Source organism: Lithobates pipiens, unplaced genomic scaffold (genome assembly GCF_037356315.1).
Source record: "Lithobates pipiens isolate NorthernLeopardFrog02 unplaced genomic scaffold, aLitPip1_a1.2 Scaffold_8, whole genome shotgun sequence".
Classification (NCBI taxonomy): domain Eukaryota; kingdom Metazoa; phylum Chordata; class Amphibia; order Anura; family Ranidae; genus Lithobates; species Lithobates pipiens.
The window spans coordinates 6,691,393-6,711,152 of record NW_027507903.1 but is presented as its reverse complement, the minus strand read 5'-3'; the positions used below and the strand labels follow the sequence as shown (position 1 = coordinate 6,711,152).

General features: G+C 44.1%; 1 protein-coding gene across 1 annotated transcript in view; it reads left to right on the top strand.

Moving 5' to 3' along the window:
- MAP2K5 (mitogen-activated protein kinase kinase 5) overlaps window positions 1-19,760 on the top strand; it is a 330,503-nt gene that overhangs the window by 70,154 nt on the left and 240,589 nt on the right. The window contains exons 5-7 of the mRNA XM_077469109.1: window positions 6,316-6,356; window positions 12,463-12,530; window positions 18,560-18,608. Coding sequence (XP_077325235.1) covers window positions 6,316-6,356; window positions 12,463-12,530; window positions 18,560-18,608 — 158 coding nt within the window. The remainder of the gene's footprint in view (window positions 1-6,315; window positions 6,357-12,462; window positions 12,531-18,559; window positions 18,609-19,760) is intronic.

The window sequence follows — 19,760 nt, the reverse complement described above, 5'->3', positions numbered from 1 at the left end:
GGTCCTGTATTTGGCTGCATCCATCTTCCCCTCAATTGTAACCATCTTCCCTGTCCCTGCTGAAGAAAAGCAGGCCCAAACCATGATGCTGCCACCACCATGTGTGACAGTGGGGATGGTGTGTTGAGGGTGATGAGCTGTGTTGCTTTTACGCCAAACATATCGTTTTGCATTGTGGGCAAAAAGTTGGATTTTGGTTTCATCTGACCAGAGCACCTTCTTCCACATGTTTGGTGTGTCTCCCAGGTGGCTTGTGGCAAACTTTAGACGAGACTTTTTATGGATATCTTTGAGAAATGGCTTTCTTCTTGCCACTCTTCCATAAAGGGCAGATTTGTGCAGTGTACGACTGATTGTTGTCCTATGGACAGACTCTCCCACCTCAGCTGTAGTTCTCTGCAGTTCATCCAGAGTGATCATGGGCCTCTTGGCTGCATCTCTGATCAGTCTTCTCCTTGTCTGAGCTGAAAGTTTAGAGGGACGGCCAGGTCTTGGTAGATTTGCAGTGGTCTGATACTCCTTCCATTTCAAAATGATCGCTTGCACAGTGCTCCTTGGGATGTTTAAAGCTTGGGAAATCTTTTTGTATCCAAATCCGGCTTTAAACTTCTCCACAACAGTATTACGGACCTGCCTGGTGTGTTCCTTGGTCTTCATGATGCTCTCTGCGCTTTCAACAGAACCCTGAGACTATCACAGAGCAGGTGCATTTACACAGAGACTTGATTACACACAGGTGGATTCTATTTATCACCATCAGTCATTTAGGACAACATTGGATCATTCAGAGATCCTTGCTGAACTTCTGGAGTGAGTTTTCTGCACTGAAAGTAAAGGGGCCGAATAATTTTGCACACACCACTTTTCAGTTTTTTATTTGCTAAAAAAGTTTAAAATATCCAATAGAGTTCGTTCCACTTCACAATTGTTGGTGATTCTTCACAAAAAATTAAAATTTTATATCTTTATGTTTGAAGCCTGAAATGTGGCAAAAGGTTGAAAAGTTCAAGGGGGCCGAATACTTTCGCAAGGCACTGTATACAGTGGTGTGAAAAAGTGTTTGCCCCCTTCCTCATTTCCTGTTCCTTTGCATGTTTGTCACACTTAAGTGTTTCGGAACATCAAACCAATTTAAACAATAGTCAAGGACAACACAAGTAAACACAAAATGCAATTTGTAAATGAAGGTGTTTATTATTAAAGGTGAAAAAAAATCCAAACCATCATGGCCCTGTGTGAAAAAGTGATTGCCCCCTAAACCTAATAACTGGTTGGGCCACCCTTAGCAGCAACAACTGCAACCAAGCGTTTGCGATAACGTGCAATGAGGCTTTTACAGCGTCCTGGAGGAATTTTGGCCCACTCATCTTTGCAGAATTGTCCTAATTCAGTTACATTAGAGGGTTTTCGAGCATGAACGCCCTTTTTAAGGTCATACCACGACATCTCAATAGGATTCAGGTCAGGACTTTGGCTAGGCCACTCCAAAGTCTTCATTTTGTTTTTCTTCAGCCATTCGGTGGTGGACTTGCTGGTGTGTTTAGGATCATTGTCCTGCTGCAGAACTCAAGTTCGTTTCAGCTTGAGTACACGAACAGATGGTCGGACATTCTCCTTCAGGATCTCTTGGTAGACAGCAGAATTCATAGTTCCTTTTATCACGGCAAGTCTCCCAGGTCCTGAAGCAGCAAAACAGCCCCAGACCATCACACTACCACCACCATATTTTACTGTTGGTATAATGTTCTTTTTATGAAATGCAGTGTTCCTTCTACGCCAGATATACTTGGACACACACCTTCCAAAGAGTTCCACTTTTGTCTCATCGGTCCACAGAATGTTGTCCCAAAAGTCTTGGGGATCATCAAGATGTGTTGTGGAGAAATTGAGACGAGCTTTGATGTTCTTTTTGCTCAGCAGTGGTTTTCTCCTTGGAACTCTGCCATGCAGGCCATTTTTGCCCAGTCTTTTCCTGATGGTGGAGGCATGAACGCTGACCTTAACTGAGGCAAGTGAGGCCTGCAGTTCCTTGGACGTTGTTGTGGGGTCTTTTGTGACCTCTTGGATGAGTCGTCGCTGCGCTCTTGGGGTAATTTTGGGCGGCCGGCCACTCCTGGGAAGGTTCACCACTGTTCCATGTCTTCGCCATTTGTGGATAATGGCTCTCACTGTGGTTCGCTGGATTCCCAAAGCTTTGGAAATGGCTTTATAACCCTTTCCAGACTGATAGATCTCAATTACTTTCTTTCTCAATTGTTCCTGAATTTCTTTGGGTCTCGGCATGATGTGTAGCTTTTAAGGATCTTCTGGTGAACCTTACTGTGTCAAGGAGCTCCTATTTAAGTGATGCCTTGATTGTGAACAGGTGTGGCAATAATCAGGCCTGGGTGTGGTAATAACGTAGGAACAGTTTAATAAATAAAAGTAATGCACTTACAAGTATGTAGATAAAACACAGCATATAGGAGCAATGTAACAACGTCAACGTCAGGTATGACGAAACGTGTCTGGGAAGGCATGCAGTGACGCCACCACGTTGTAGGAGAGGAGGACAGGCTCCTGTTTGCCGGCCGGCTTTTTACATTGCTCCTATATGCTGTGTTTTATCTACATACTTGTAAGTGCATTACTTTTATTTATTAAACTGTTCCTACGTTATTACGCTATGTCAGTCCCTTTCTTTTCTGTGGGCCTCTGAGTGCTTCATATCGAGACCACTGAACAGACTATTATCTTGGAAACACCGCTAAGAGATGGAGTGCTGACCCAGCTGAGGAAGGTTAACCTGGATGTCATCCTCTTATCATTTGTATATGCTTCATTCCATATATTTTTTGGTAAGCGCATTCAACATACGGTGACGGGTATCTCACGCGCCTTGGAAAGTGTTGAACCACTGTGATGTTGTCATTTAAGAACACTTACGTCCGCTATTTGGATTCACCTATGAACTTTTCTTAAATTGGACTTTTTTTCACTTTATGCCATGTTTGGCTTTTTTGGTTATCTACACACTATTTGAGGTCTTTTTGCATAATTGTATTAGTTTTTTTTCATATCTTATTTTATCTTTTAGATTTTAATTTTCCATTATATGTAGTGGAGGGTTGGCGCGGCTTTGTATATACAATATATATATATGTGTGTGTGTGTGTGTGTGTGTGTGTGTGTGTGTATATATAATATATATGTGTGTGTGTGTATATATATATATATATATATATATATGTATATATATATATATATATAATGTTTGGGGAGTTCTGAGTAATTTTAGAGCAAAAAAAAACCTATGATTTTTACAGGAGAGGAGTGCCAGAATAGGCCCGGTATGGAAGTGATTGTAAACTCTGTTACACCACTTCTACATACAGGTAAGCCTATAACAAGACTTACCTGTTAAGGTACCTTGAATATCTCCTAAACTTGCACAGTTTAAGAGATATTCAGTATATTCGCTGCTGCCGACGCCATTGGCGCATGCACACTGAAGAAACGGGCCGCTGGTGCTGGTTTTTTCAGCAGCGTGCCGTGACCGGCGGCTCCCACGTGCATGTGATGTCATTGCGGCCAAATGTGTCAAGGAACAAAGAGGAACCTCCTAAGAATGGCACTTTACCGGCAACTACCACATAAACAGACAATATTAGAAAAATATCAAGTATTTATTGAAAAAACGCATATAGAATATTGCACATAAACGTGGATGTATATATACAATGAATGGAAAGAAAAGATATATATCTTCCTGAATGCAACGCGTTTCAGAGATGACAGCTGTCTCCTTCATCAGGGGATTTTCCCGGGAAATGTAATATCGAATGCCTTGTACACACGGTCGTAAATTCCGATGACAAAATCAATTTTTTTTTCCCGACAGATTTTGTCTTAAACTGGTGTTGCATAAATAAGGTCAGACAAAGTTGTCGGAAAATCCGATCGTTCGGAACGTGGTGACGTTCGTTCGTAACAACGGGACTACGTTGAGGCTAGTAGCCAATAGCTTTGGTCTCGTAATTTGATCTGAGCATGCGTAGGTACCTTTGTCCGAACGTAATTCTCTACAAACGATCGGAAAAAGTCCGATCGGATTTTTTTTGCTGGAAAATTTGAGATCCTGCTCTCCTTTGTCCTCCGTACTGCGCAAGTGCTGAGCCTTCGCAGTACAGGGCGGACGCTATCCGGTTGGGGGGACAGTTCTCGGCAGGACACCGGTAAAGTCCCATCCTTAGGGGGCTCCTCTTTGTTCCCCTTTAAGGTTTTACAACCACTTTAAAATACACCCATGATAACAATTATAGACCCTCATTTCTATGTAAGTGGGCGAGCTTACAAAATCTGCAGGGGGATCGAAAAATTATTTTCCTCCTTTTTTTTTATTTATCAGGAATAGGAAATGTTGGGGGGTAACATATTCTTTAACCACTTGCTTACTGGGCACTTAAACCCCCCTCCTGCCCAGACCAATTTTCAGCTTTCAGCGCTGATGCACTTTGAATGACAATTGCGCGGGCATACAACACTGTACCCAAATGAAATTTTTATCATTTTTTTCCCACAAATAGAGCTTTCTTTTGGTGGTATTTAATTACAGCTGGGAGTTTTATTTTTTGCTAAACAAACAAAAAAAAAGCAAAAAAAAAAAAATCATGTTTAATAGTTTGTTATAAAATTTTGCAAACAGGTCATTTTTCTCCTTCATTGAAGTGCGCTGATGAGGCAGCACTGATAGGCTGCACTGGTGGGCACTGATAGGCATAGTTAAGGCGGCACTAATAGACACAGATAAGGTGGCACCCATAGGCACAGATAAGGCGGCATTGATGGGCAAAGATGGGCACAGATAAGATGGCACGGATGGGTGGCACTGATAGGTACCACTGATAGATGGGACTGATGGGCACTGATAGGTGGCTCTGATAGGTGGCACTGCTGGGCACTGATGGGCGGCACTGCTGGGCACTGGTAGATGACACTGATGGGCACGGATATGTGGCACTGTGGTGTAGCACCTTTGTTGAGGCAGATTGTGGGCACTGCTGGGTGGCACTATGGGCACTGCTGGGTGGCACTGACGGGGGGCACTTATTTTTTAATGAGGTGGCACTGGCAGGGGGCAGGTGGGCACTGGCAGGGCTGGCCTTGATCGGGACTGATGTCCCGATCACGGCTGCCGGTGATCGGCTCTTTTTTTTTCTCCTCGCTCTGTCAGGAGGAATAATAGCCGATTACCGGCTCCGTTGTATCACATGATCAGCTGTCATTGGCTGACAGCTGATCACGTGATAAGGGGTCGGGATCGACCCCTTGCTCGGATCAGTGATCAGGCGAGTCTCATAGACTCGCCGATCACAGAGCGCGCCGCGCAGGCCGCTCGTGCAGGGGACGACGTCAATAGACGTAGTCCCTGCAAAGGGGTCTCAAGTGGTTAATAGGTGTGAGTTGACACATCAACAAGAAAAAAATAAAAAATTAATAAATTCTAGATTGTAAGCTCTAACGAGCCGGGCCCTCTGATCCCTCCTGTATTGATTTGTATTGTAAGTGTACTGTCTGCCCTCATATTGTAAAGCGCTGTGCAAACTGTTGGCGCTATATAAATCCTGAATAATAATAATAATAATGTAGGTGCTTTGGTGTGAATGGACTTGGAACGCTCGGAAGAAGAAGGTCGTTAACTAGGATTTTGGTGGTTGAGATTGAATCTGCGTTCTGGTCGGGAATATTCGGCATACATTTTGCCGTCTGGGGTCACTATTATTTATACCTGCGTAGCTGCGTGCTTGGATATAAGTGCCACATGCCAGGCTACTGTATGTGGCCCGCAATGAGCCCGGACTGACCTTTGTGGAAAAAGATATTAGGAACATTTAATAAGAGGGGGCCGGGGCTGACGGGCGGCACGTGGACAACATCCCGGATATTAATATGAATAGTCGGTTCCTTCCTATTGCCTGGAATTCCCAGGATCGCAGCACCTGCTCCACAATGTGGAATTAAGGGCAGTACACAATCAGGTTTAGCTTGCTGTGTGTGTGTGTGTTTGTATTATGTCTTTTTAAGCAGAAATTAGAATTTAGATGAGCCGGTGTCAGGAGGGTGTGCGATTTCACAGAAAGGATCCCGTCTTCTGGGACTCCTCTCTCTGCTCGGAGAGCCTCTCTTCAATCATTCCTCGCTGCTAATTTTGGTGTCACTCTCATTTCTTTTTAAACGATTCATTTCAAAGGGGAAAAAAAAAAAAGGGAGGGGGGAGGGGGGAGGAATTGTAAATGGCCCCGATGTGATCTACAATTTAGTCTATTACTGTTGCAGCCTGCAAGCCTCCCGGGAAGCGGAACATACATGGCCTCAAGGTAGGAATTTCAATAATTGTTTCAGTAAAGTTGGATGGATTTGAAATGCTGTGTTCCACTTATTGAAACGTCAAAAAAAAAAAAAGAAAAAAAACGCTGTACCTTCTACACTGCTGACAAGCAAGACTCGCCTTTTACTGGTGAAAGTCGCATGCACGGTGTAGAGCTGAACCTTGCATCTTACTGGCAGCTCATTGGGCATTAACCCTTTAGTTAACTTACTTGATATGGGGGGGCCTCAAGTGCGGCAACATCACCATAAATAAAATTTGGTAAATATACATTATCAGAGACAGCAGACACACTACACTATATAGTCAAAGACTATAGACATGATACAGGAGATGGTCTGAGACTGCACAAATGATACAAGAGATGGTCAGAGACTGCAGACATGATGCAAGAGATGCTCAGAGACTGCAGACATGATGCAAGAGATGCTCAGAGACTGCAGACATGATACAGGAGATGGTCAGAGACTGCAGACATGATAAAGAAAATGGTCAGAGACTGCAGACATGATACAGTATATAGTCAAAGACTATAGGCATGATACAGGAGATGGTCAGAGACTGCAAACATGATATAAGACAGTAATGGCGAACCTTGGCACCCCAGATGTTTTGGAACTACATTTCCCCTTGTTGCTCAAGTACACTGCAGAGTGCATGAGCATCATGGCAAATGTAGTTCCAAAACATCTGGGGTGCCAAAGTTCGCTATCACTGATACAAGAGATGCTCAGATACTGCAGACATGATACAGGAGATGGTCAGAGACTACAGACATGATACAGGAGATGGTCAGAGACTGCAGACATGATACAAGAGAGGGTCAGAGACTGCAGACATGATACAGGTGATGGTCAGAGACTGGTGACATGATACAAGAGATGGTCAGAGACTGCAGACATGATACAGGGGATGGTCAGAGACTACGGACATGATACAGGTGATGGTCAGACTGCTGACATGATACAAGAGTTGGTCATAGACTGCAGACGTGATACAGGAGATGGCCAGAGACTGCAGACATGATACAGGAGATGGTCCGAGACTGCAGACATGAGACAAGAGATGGTCAGAGACTGCAGACATGATACAGGGCATGGTCAGAGACTACAGACATGATACAGGTGATGGTCAGAGACTGCTGACATGATAAAAGAGATCGTCATAGACTGCAGACATTATACAGGAGATGGCCAGAGACTGCAGACATGATACAGGAGATGGTCTAAGACTGCAGACATGATACAAGAAATGGTCAGAGACTGCAGACATGATGCAAGAGATGGTCAGAGACTGCAGACATGATACAAGAGATGGTCAGAGACTGCAGACATGATACAGGAGATGGTCAGAAACTGCAGACATGATAAAGAAAATGGTCAGAGACTGCAGACATGATACAGGTGATGGTCAGAGACTGGTGACATGATACAAGAGATGGTTATAGACTGCAGACATGATACAAGAGATGGCCAGAGACTGCAGACATGATACAGGAGATGGTCAGAGACTGCAGACATCATACAAGAGATGATCAGAGACTGCAGACATGATACAAGAGATGGTCAGAGACTGCATACATGATGCAAGAGATGGTCAGAGACTGCAGACATGATGCAAGAGATGGTCAGAGACTGCAGACATGATACAAGAGATGGTCCGAGACTGCAGACATGATACAGGAGACTGTTGGGGACTGGAAACTTTACACGAGGCTGCTATAAATCACTGCTATAACAGGGCGATAAAGAAACACAGATTAGACTATAGTGGCCCCAAGAGCTGCACAGAAAGATGCAAGGGGCTGCAGGTAACCTTGTGGTGGTTATATAAGTGACAATCCTAATACTATTATTCACAAAATTGGATAATATCATTTGATCTATGAATTATTGTAAAGAAAAATACTGTGTCATCAATCAATTTCAAGCAAAATCAATTGATTTATGTGAAAATTTTCTGACTGGCCCGGAAGAATCTGATTGTAGGAATCTAGATAATTTAATATGATCATTAAACTGATACAATCCTCCTTTTTGTAATCACTTCAATACCAGATACTTTTACCCCCCTCCTCCCCAGGCTAATTTTCAGATTTCAGCACTGTCACGCTTTGAATGACAATTGCGCGGCCATGCAACACTGTACCCATACTCCATTTTTAGCATTTTTTTTGAGACAGATAGAGCTTGCTTTTGGTGGTATTTAATCATCACTTGGTTTTTATTTATTTTTTGCTATATAAGAGACAAAGGGGTAAATTCACTAACATTTACTGGATGCGATAACGTGGAACCTAACACCAAAAGTAAAAAAAAATCCCCAAAATTCATACCAGACCCTTATCCGAGCACGCAGAACCGGCAGGTCAGGAGAGAGAGGGGGTGAGTGAAGGCACTTCCTTCTGAACCATACCAGGCCACATGCCCTCAACTTAAGGGGGTAGGGGCTTTGGGGTGGGGGTAGGCAGAGCCAAAGCACTCTGTTCCAAACAAGCAAAATAAACGCTCCCGCCGTCCATGAAGGCCGGCTGACTGTTCTTATTTAGGTAAGGGGCGGGGCCCCTGGCTACATCACCTGGTGGTTCTGTCCCCTTCTGATGTCACAGACCGGTGCATGCTGGGTAGGTGATGTCATAAGGGGGAGGGACCACCAGGTGATGTAGCCAGGTGGCCCTGCCCCTTGCCTGTATAAAAAGTGTCAGTAGGCGGCCAGCCTTCATGGACGGCAAGAGCATTTTTTTATTTTTTGAATGCAGCGGGCGGGGTGATTGACGATGGATTTACATGGGGGACAATTTTTTATTTTATTTTTTTAATAAAGGAATTGTCAAGAACTGTCTCTGTGTTTTTATTACTTTTTGACACTTTTTTTGATGAATGGGTACTATGTACCCCATACTCATTCACGTGGGGGGCGGGATTTGGGAGATTTTGGATTTTGATAAGCTTCCTCACAACTACCGGCCGCTCACCCCGCATGTTGATGGCACGTAGCACGGTATGGTGCAGGAGTGGGGGGCACTTGCTCGCCCCTCCCATTTCCTGACTTGCTGGGCTGCATGCTTGGATAAGGGTATGGTATGGATTTGGGGGGGGCTCTAGTGCACGTCACTGGATCGGATCGGGCTCTCATGCACGCCGCTGGATCAGATCGGGCTCTCGTGCACGTTGTTGGATCGGATCGGCTCTGTGCACGTTGTTGCATCAGATCAGTCTCTCGTGCATGTCGATGGATCAGATCAGGCTCCTGTGCACGTTGCTGGATCGGATCATACTTTCGTGTACATCGCTTGATCGGATCGGCTCTTGTGCACTTTGCTGGATCAGATCAGGCTCTCGTGCACGTCAATGGATCAGATCAGGCTCTTGTGCACGTCGCTGGATCGGATCGGACTTTCATTTACGGATGGGATTGGATTGGGTTTTCGTGCACGTTGATGGATTAGGTCAGGCTCTCGTGCACGTTGCTGGATCGGATCATACTTTTGTGTACATTGCTGGATCAGATCGGGCTCTTATGCACGTTGCTGGATCAGATCAGGCTCTCGTGCACGTTGATGGATCAGATCAGACTCTCGTGCATGTCGATGGATCAGATCAGGCTCTCGTGCACGTCGATGGATCAGATCAGGCTCTTGTGCACGTCAATGGATCAGATCAGGCTCTCGTGCAGGTCACTGGATCGGACTTTTGTGTACATCGCTGGATTGGGCTCTTGTGCACGTTGCTGGATCAGATCAGGCTCTCGTGCACGTCGATGGATCAGATCAGGCTCTTGTGCACGTCGCTGGATCGTATTGGACTTTCGTGTACATCGCTGGATCGGGCTCCTGTGCACGTTGCTGGATCAGATCAGGCTCTTGTGCACACCGATGGATCAGATCGGGCTCTCGTGCATGTCGATGGATCAGATCGGGCTCTCGTGCACATCGATGGATCAGATCAGGCTCTTGTGCACGTCAATGGATCAGATCAGGCTCTCGTGCACGTCACTGGATCGGACTTTCGTGTACATCGCTGGATTGGGCTCTTGTGCACGTTGCTGGATCAGATCAGGCTCTCGTGCATGTCGATGGATCAGATGGGGCTCTCGTGCACGTCGATGAATCAGATCGGCTCTCGTGCACGTTGCTGGATCAGATCGGGCACTCGTGCACGCCGATGGATCAGATCGGGCTCTCGTGCACGCCGATAAATCAGATCGGGCTCTCGTGCACACCAATGGATCAGATCAGGCTCTCGTGCACACCGATTGGATCGGATCGGGCTCTCATGCACGCTGATGGATCAGATCGGGCTCTCGTGCACACCGATGGTTCAGATCAGGCTCTCGTGCACACCGATGGATCAGATCGGGCTCTCGTGCACACCGATGGATCAGATCGGGCTCTCGTGCACACCGATGGATCAGATCGGGCTCTCGTGCACACCGATGGATCAGATCAGGCTCTCCTGCACACCGATGGATCAGATCGGGCTCTCGTGCACACCGATGGATCAGATCGGGCTCTCGTGCACACCGATGGATCAGATCGGGCTCTCGTGCACACTGATGGATCAGATCAGGCTCTCCTGCACACCGATTGGATCAGATCGAGCTCTTATGCACACCGATGGATCAGATCAGGCTCTCCTGCACACCGATGGATCAGATCGGGCTCTCGTGCACACCGATGGATCAGATCGGGCTCTCGTGCACACCGATGGATCAGATCGGGCTCTCGTGCACACTGATGGATCAGATCAGGCTCTCCTGCACACCGATTGGATCAGATCGGGCTCTCGTGCACACAGATGGATCAGATCGGGCTCTCGTGCACACAGATGGATCAGATCGGGCTCTCATGCACACAGATGGATCAGATCACCCCTAGATGTTTAACCCCTTCCCAGCCAGTTTCATTAGTAGAATGGCCGTGCATATTTTTAGCACTGATCACTGTATTGGTGTCGCTGGTTTGCAAAAGTGTCAGTTGGTGTCAAATTGTCCGCCACAATATCACAGTCTCGCTATGAGTCGCTGATTACCGCCATTACTAGTATAAAACCGAAATCCAGTATCTATCCCATAGTTTGTAGATGCTATAACCTTTGCACAAACCAATCAATATATACACTTAGGCTACTTTCACACTGTGAAATTTGTCATTTGGGTCATTTGGGTACAGTGTTGCATGACTGTGCAATTGACAGTAGCGCAGTGCTGAATAGCAAAAAAAACTGCCTGGTCATGAAGTGGGGGTAAAACCTTCCATGGCTTAAATTGTTACTAAACTCAGGACCCTGCAGTCACTTTATCTGGTCTCCCCAGGAGCCTGCATTCACTATATCTGGTCTCCCCAGGAGCCTGCAGTCACTATATCTGGTCTCCCCAGGAGCCTGCAGTCACTATATCTGGTCTCCCCAGGAGCCTGCAGTCACTATATCTGGTCTCCCCAGGAGCCTGCAGTCACTATATCTGCTCTCCCCAGGAGCCTGCACTCACTATATCTGCTCTCCCCAGGAGCCTGCACTCACTATATCTGCTCTCCCCAGGAGCCTGCACTCACTATATCTGCTCTCCCCAGGAGCCTGCATTCACTATATCTGGTCTCCCCAGGAGCCTGGATTCACTATACATGGTCTCCCCAGGAGCCTGCATTCACTATATCTGATCTCCCCAGGAGCCTGCATTCACTATATCTGGACTCCTAAGGAGCCTGCACTCACTATATCTGCTCTCCCCAGGAGCCTGCATTCACTATATCTGATCTCCCCAGGAGCCTACAGTCACTATATCTGGTCTCCCCAGGAGCCTGCAGTCACTATATCTGGTCTCCCCAGGAGCCTGCACTCACTATATCTGGTCTCCCCAGGAGCCTGCAGTCACTATAGCTGGTCTCCCCAGGAGCCTGCAGTCACTATATGTGGTCTCCCCAGGACTCTGCATTCACTATATCTGCTCTCCTTAGGAGCCTCTCTAGCAATACACACCAAAAAAGAGCATGTGCAGAGTACCTCCAAGGCTCTGTTCTATCATGATATGGATTGTGGAAAGTGGAAGGGGAGGGTCAGAGAAGACTGGATCAAACTGCTTTTTTTTCTCCTTTGTAGGTGAACACCAGAGGCGGCTCATTGAATAACTGCAACTCTTCCATATCGGACAGTATGCCCAGCAATAGGTAAGGGTATGCACAATGGGGACGGGGGGGTTTGGTATACTAAAAATTTAGTGTGCAAAATCTGGTGCAGCAGTGCACAGTAACCAATCACAGTAACCAATCAAAGTAACCTATCGGCTTCCCGCTTTTATTGTCAAAGCTTAAAGGGGTTGTAAACGCAGAAGGTGCATTCTATGCATTAAGATAAAAAGCCTTCTGTGTGCAGCAGCCCCCCTCAGCCCCCCTAATACTTACCTGAGCTCCATTTCTATCTAGCATTGTCTACGAGTGCCTCGGCCATCCAAGACTCTCCTCCTGATTGGCTGAGAAACAGAAGAGGCGCTGATGGCTCCCGCTGCTGTCAATCAAAGTCAGTTAGCCAATCAGGGGCGGGGCCGGGCCAGGTCTCCATGTCTGAGTGGACACAGGGAGCTGTGACTCGGCTTGGGTGCCCCCGTACTGCTTGCTGTGGGGGGCACTCGACAGGAGGGAGGAGTCAGGAGAGCCGAAGAGGGACTCGTGAAGAGGAGGTGCTCTGTGCAAAACCAACTGCACAGAGGAGGTAAGTATAACATGTTTGTTATTTTAAAAAAAAACAAAAAACGAGATTTTTACAATAACTTTGAAGTGGTTCTAAACCTTTTTTAAGGTTAAGAATTTATCCGAAGTTACGAATTATCCGAAATAACGAATGCCGCGTCTAAACGAGTGGAACGTAACTAATTAATAATAATAAATAACAATAATAGTGATCAAAACTTTTTATTATTAATTTGTTCCGTTCCATTTGTTTAGATGCGGCATTCGTTATTTCGAATAATTCGTAGCTTCGGATAAATTTATATTCGTTACTAACAAACAAATTTGAACGGAAATTCCAATTCCAATAATTTAATAATTAGTAATAGTTAAGTTATTATTAGATAGTTATTTCAGATTTTCGGGTTTTCGAATTTTGAAATTTCCTAAATTTTAATAATGAAATACAAAGAAATAAATAAAAATAGAAGCCTCGTCGATTCGGTTAACTAGACAAATTGTGAAGATGTACCATCATTCAGAATTGTAAGGGATATAGGCCGGGAGTCCTGGTTCCTATACCAGGCCTACCGAGGACAGAAACGAGCTAGCGGACTATTACGGTACATGTTGAAACATTAGTACAAAGTGATCAGGCCAGAGTTAAAAAACAGACAAAATTTATTCAAGTAATAAAATCGTTTAACAATGCACAAACTGGTACAAGTGGTGACGTATTTCTACTAGTTTCGCTCTAAATGAGCTTCTTCAGGAAATACATACATCTGTAAAGAAGTATAAATATACATAATAAGATAACAGGAAAGATCATTTAGGGTACAAAATAAAAATAAGGGGGAAAAATAAACAACACAACTCTCCCGGGGCCCTTTGGGTGCTGCGGTGGTACAGCGAGTGGGGTAAGAACCTTAAATGTATCATGTGTTATTTATTTTTCCCCCTTATTTTTATTTTGTACCCTAAATGATCTTTCCAGTTATCTTATTAAATAAAAATAAGGGTACAAAATAAAAATAAGGGGGAAAAATAAACAACACAACTCTCCCGGGGCCCTTTGGGTGCTGCGGTGGTACAGCGAGTGGGGTAAGAACCTTAAATGTATCATGTGTTTTTTATTTTTCCCCCTTATTTTTATTTTGTACCCTTATTTTTATTTTGTACCCTAAATGATCTTTCCTGTTATCTTATTATGTATATTTATACTTCGTTACAGATGTATGTATTTCCTGAAGAAGCTGATTTAGAGCGAAACTAGTAGAAATACGTCACCACTTTTTATTACTTGAATGATTTTATTACTTGAACAAATTTTAATAATAAAAAGGGTTTTTGCCTATTTGGATATTTCCGAATTTATCCAACGCTACGAAATTATTTGAAATAACAAATGCCGTATCTAAACAAATGGAACAGAACAAATTAATAATAAATAACAAAAAGTTTTGATTACTATTATTGTTATTTATTATTATTAATTAGTTAAGTTCCATTAGTTTAGATGCGACATTCGTTATTTCGGATAATTCAGAACTTCAGATAATTTTGTATTCGCTTTACGTTCACGAACATCCAAATTTGAAATTAAATTTCAATACCTAGAATTTAATAGTTAGTAATAGTTATGTTATTAGCTAGTTATTTCAGATTTTCGAATTTCAAAATTTCCCAAATTTTGGGAAAAATATGTTAAACCGGGTTTTCGCTAATTTCGGATATTTCCGAATGAACGAATTTGTCGAAAATTCCTTAAAAAAAACAAATTTCAAACTAATTGCACATGTCATACAGCATTCATAACTTTGGATAAAATTCGTATTCGTTACGTTCACTAACAGCCAAATTTGAAAGGAAATTCCAATACCTAGAATTTTAATAGTTATTATTTAGAATTTTCTGATTTTCTTTCTTGTATTCGGATTTTTTGAATTTACGAATTTTCTAATTTACAAATTACGACCATAACAAATTTTTTTTGGGTCGAAAAACGAAAGGTGTAAAAAAAAAAAAAAGGAAACAAATGAAACGAAAACTAAAATTTTTCGGCAGTGCACAGGTCTATAACGCAGTGTCGTAGTGCAAAAAATGGCCTGGTCAGGAAGGGGGGGGGGTAAATCTTCCGAGGCTGTAGGGGTTAATTGAACAAGCTGACGTTGGAAGCTGATTGGTTGCCATGTACAGCTGCACCAGATTCAGAGTGCTTCAGTTTTTGTAAATCTCACACCCCCCCCCCCCCCGATGAGTCAGGTGTCCTTACTGCAGCTGCCAGCTATTTAATAGCTAAGGAAATGGTATTAACATGGATTGCTAATAAGGTAACCAAAGCGTGACCCGCTACACGAATACACGCGTGTGTTCAGCGTTGCTCAGGGCTGCGGAATTATGAATGTTGAGCTTTCAGACAGCCTGAAGTCTCCCCCCACACCTGGCTCCTCCAGCTGCATCATCGTCCTTTAGGGCCCAATAACACATAAAGGGTAACTCCACTTTCGTGGGGAAAAATGAGAAAGCAAATAAAAAATAAATAAATAATATGCATCTATAATTGCGACACAAGTCATATCGTGATTGAATGTAAATCTGACCTTTCCACGTTTCAATCTTCAGCTCTCTTATTTTTCTTTAACTACTACAGCCCCAGAAGGATTTTACCCCCCCCCCCTTCCTGACCAGAGCACTTTTTGCAATTCGGCACTGCGTCGCTTTAACTGACAATTGCGCGGTCGTGCGACGTGACTGCCAAACAAAATTGACGTCCTTTTGTTCCCACAAATAGAGCTTTCTTTTGATGGTATTTCATCACCTCTGCGGTTTTTATTTTTTTTTGCTATAAACAAAAAAAGAGCGTCAATTTCGAAAAAAAATAAAATAAAAAAAAAAAAGCATTATCTTTTTGCTATAATAAAAATCCCCCAAAAATATATTAAAAAAACATTTTTTTTCCTCAGTTTAGGCCGATACGTATTCTTCGACATATTTTTAGTAAAAAAAAAAAAAAAAATTGCAATAAGCCTATATTGAATGGTTTGCGCAAAGGTTAGTCTACAAAATAGAGGTTAGTTTTATTATTATACACAATTTATATAGCGCCAACAGTTTACGCAGCACTTTGTATAGGACACAATCACAGTACAATACAAAAGGTTTTATGGCATTTTTATTAATATTTTTTATTTTTTTACTAGCAATGGTGGCTATCAGCGATTTTTTTTTATCGTGACTGCGACTTTATTGCTGACACATTGGACAATTTTGACACATTTTTGGGACCATTGGCATTAATACAGCGATCAATGCAATAAAATTGCATTGATTACTGTAAAAATTTCACTGGCAGTGAAGGGGTTAACCACTAGGGGGTGGGGGAGGGGTTAAGTGTGTCCTGGGGCCGTGTTTCAACTGTTTGGGGGGATGGGCTAGCAGTGAAACGACACTGATCGCTGCTCCTGATGACCGGGAGCAGACGATCGATGTCCTGTCATAAGGCAGAGACGGGGAGATGCTGTTTACAACGGCATCTCCCCGTTCCTCAGCTCCGTGACATGATTGCGGGTATCCCAGAGGCGATCGAGCCCACAACCACGGTCACAGAGCTCGGGGCAGGCGTGCGCGCGCACGGCGGGAAATTCAAAGTAACGTACGGGTACGTTACTTTGCCCAGCCGTGCCATTCTGCTGACGTATATGTCCTGACAGCGGTCGGAAAGTTGTTAAAATGCAATATGGCCGCCTGAAGGTGTTTTGTACACAGATGGTATACAGAACTCTCATTTCCCGCTTGTGTGATTGGCTCATTGATTTTCCCAGAAGTCTGCACTAAGATACAAGTTTTTTGCATCCCTTGCAACAAAAAACAAAAAATGTGAATTTTTAGTAAGGTACTCCCAATAGGAAATCACGTCTGATGGGATGCAAACCCTGACACTTTCCTCATTAGGCCTCATACACACTGGACGTTACAAAAAAAAAAAAAAAAAAAAGCCAGTAAGCTGGCCATACACCATGCAATTTTCTTATTCAATTTTCTTTAGACCCCTTTCACAATGAAGCATTTTTCAGGCACTCCAGCGCTGAAAGTAGCGTCTGCATAGCGTCTGAAAAAAAGCCTCAGCTGCAAACTCGGTGTGAAAGCCCCAAGTGCTTTCACACTGGGGGCGCTGTACTGGCGGGGCGTCACAAAAAGTCCTGCAAGCAGCTCCTTCTGCAGAGGCATAGGAGCCACCGCTCCTTAACCGCTCCTGCCCATTGAAAACAATGGGCCGGGGAAACTGCCGGTGCGGCGCCATTTTGCTGTTTTAACCCCCGCCCCGCTAGCGGCTGAAAAGAGGTTAAATCCGCCCCTGAAATAGCGCCGCTAAAACTACGGTAAAGCGGTGCTAAATTAGCACCGCTCTACCGCCGACGCCGGTGGCGGCTCAGTGTGAAAGGGGTCTTACAGCGATCAGAGCTAAAAATACCCACTGATTACTGTATAAATGTCGCTGGCAGAGAAGAGGTTAAAACTAGGGGGGCGGTCAAGGGGTTAAGTGTTCCCTGGTAGGTGTTTCTAACTGTGGGGGGGTGGGACTGACTGGAGGAGCAGAGAGATCGCTGTTCCTGATCACTAGGAACAGCAGATCTCTCTCTACTCCCCTGTCAGAACGGGGATCTGCCTTGTTTTCATAGGCAGATCCCCATTCTGCCTCTGTTTCAGCGTCGCAGGCCCCCCTATCGCTCTTAAAGCGGCCAACGTACACCTACGGCGATTCAGGCAGCCGTGCCAACCTGCCCACAGTATAATGACGGCGTCTGTTCAGCAAGCAGTTAAAAACTGCATTTTGTATTTACTCGGGTTATCTATGTGTAAGATTTACATTCGTTTGATGATCTGAATCATTTATGTGTGACAAATTAGCGAACAAATAAAAAAAATCAGGAAGGGGGCAAATGCATTTTTACAGCACTGTAAATATCACTCAGTTAGGGCCGGTTCACACAGGGGGCGATGCGAGGCGACATGACTTGCCTCGCCACGACCTGCCGCGACCTCAGCGGCGACTTGCAAATGACTTCTGTATAGAAGTCAATGCAAGTCGCCCCGAGGTCGCCCGAAAGTAGTACAGGAACCTTTTTTCTGAGTCGGAGCGACTCGAGTTGCTCCTCTCAGAACGGTTCCATTGTACAGAACGAGGGCGACTTGTCAGGTCGCGGCGAGGCAAGTCGTGTCGCCTCGCATCGCCCCCTGTGTGAACCGGCCCTTAGTGTTTGCGTCTACTGTCACTGGAATGTGAACCGGTTCCATAAAATGATATCAATCTGATACACCTCATACATATTAGATGTATAGAAAAGAGCAGAAGGCGGGTATCCCGGCACAGAGAACCTCCCAGGAGGAGGCTGGGTGCTTTCATTGAGCTACAAGTTGTGTGTTACAAATACAGAAACTTTGGGGAATTAGTCAGATTATTTTTTTTAACTTGTAATGTTCATGTTCTGTCCTTTATTTATTCATTTGTTTATTTATTTATTTCACAGTTTAAAGACCTCCTCTGCGGAGCTGAAAAAGATTTTAGCCAATGGAGAGGTAAGCTTTGTCCTAAAAGGGTAATCTTTAGTCTTTTCCATGATTTTTATTTTTTTTATTTTTACTTTTAATATGCAAAAGAAATTCAGCAACAAATTGTGTAAATGTTACATAGTTACATAATAGGTGAGGTTGAAAAAAGACACAAGTCCATCAAGTCCAACCTATGTGATGTGATTATATGTCAGTATTACATTGTATATCCCTGTATGTTGTGGTCGTTCAGGTGATTATCTAATAGTTTTTTGAAACTATCGATTCCTCCCGCTGAGACCACCGCCTGTGGAAGGGAATTCCACATCCTTGCCGCTCTTACAGTAAAGAACCCTCTATGTAGTTTAAGGTCAAACCTGAGTGGCCACGTGTCTTGTTAAACTCCCTTTTGCAAAATAGTTTTCTCCCTATTGTGGGGTCATCAGTCCGTTATTTATATATTGTGGGGTCACCAGTCGGGTATTTATATATTGTGGGGTCACCAGTCCAGTATTTATATATTGTGGGGTCACCAGTCCGGTATTTATATATTGTGGGGTCACCAGTCCGGTATTTGTATATTGTGGGGTCACCAGTCCGGTATTTATATATTGTGGGGTCACCAGTCCGGTATTTATATATTGTGGGGTCACCAGTCGGGTATTTTTATATTGTGGGGTCACCAGTCCGGTATTTGTATATTGTGGGGTCACCAGTCCGGTATTTGTATATTGTGGGGTCACCAGTCCGGTATTTATATATTGTGGGGTCACCAGTCGGGTATTTTTATATTGTGGGGTCACCAGTACGGTATTTGTATATTGTGGGGTCACCAGTACGGTATTTATATATTGTGGGGTCACCAGTACGGTATTTATATATTGTGGGGTCACCAGTCCGGTATTTATATATTGTGGGGTCACCAGTCCGGTATTTATATATTGTGGGGTCACCAGTCCGGTATTTATATATTGTGGGGTCACCAGTCCGGTATTTATATATTGTGGGGTCACCAGTCCGGTATTTGTATATTGTGGGATCACCAGTCCGGTATTTATATATTGTGGGGTCACCAGTACGGTATTTATATATTGTGGGGTCACCAGTCCGGTATTTATATATTGTGGGGTCACCAGTACGGTATTTATATATTGTGGGGTCACCAGTCCGGTATTTATA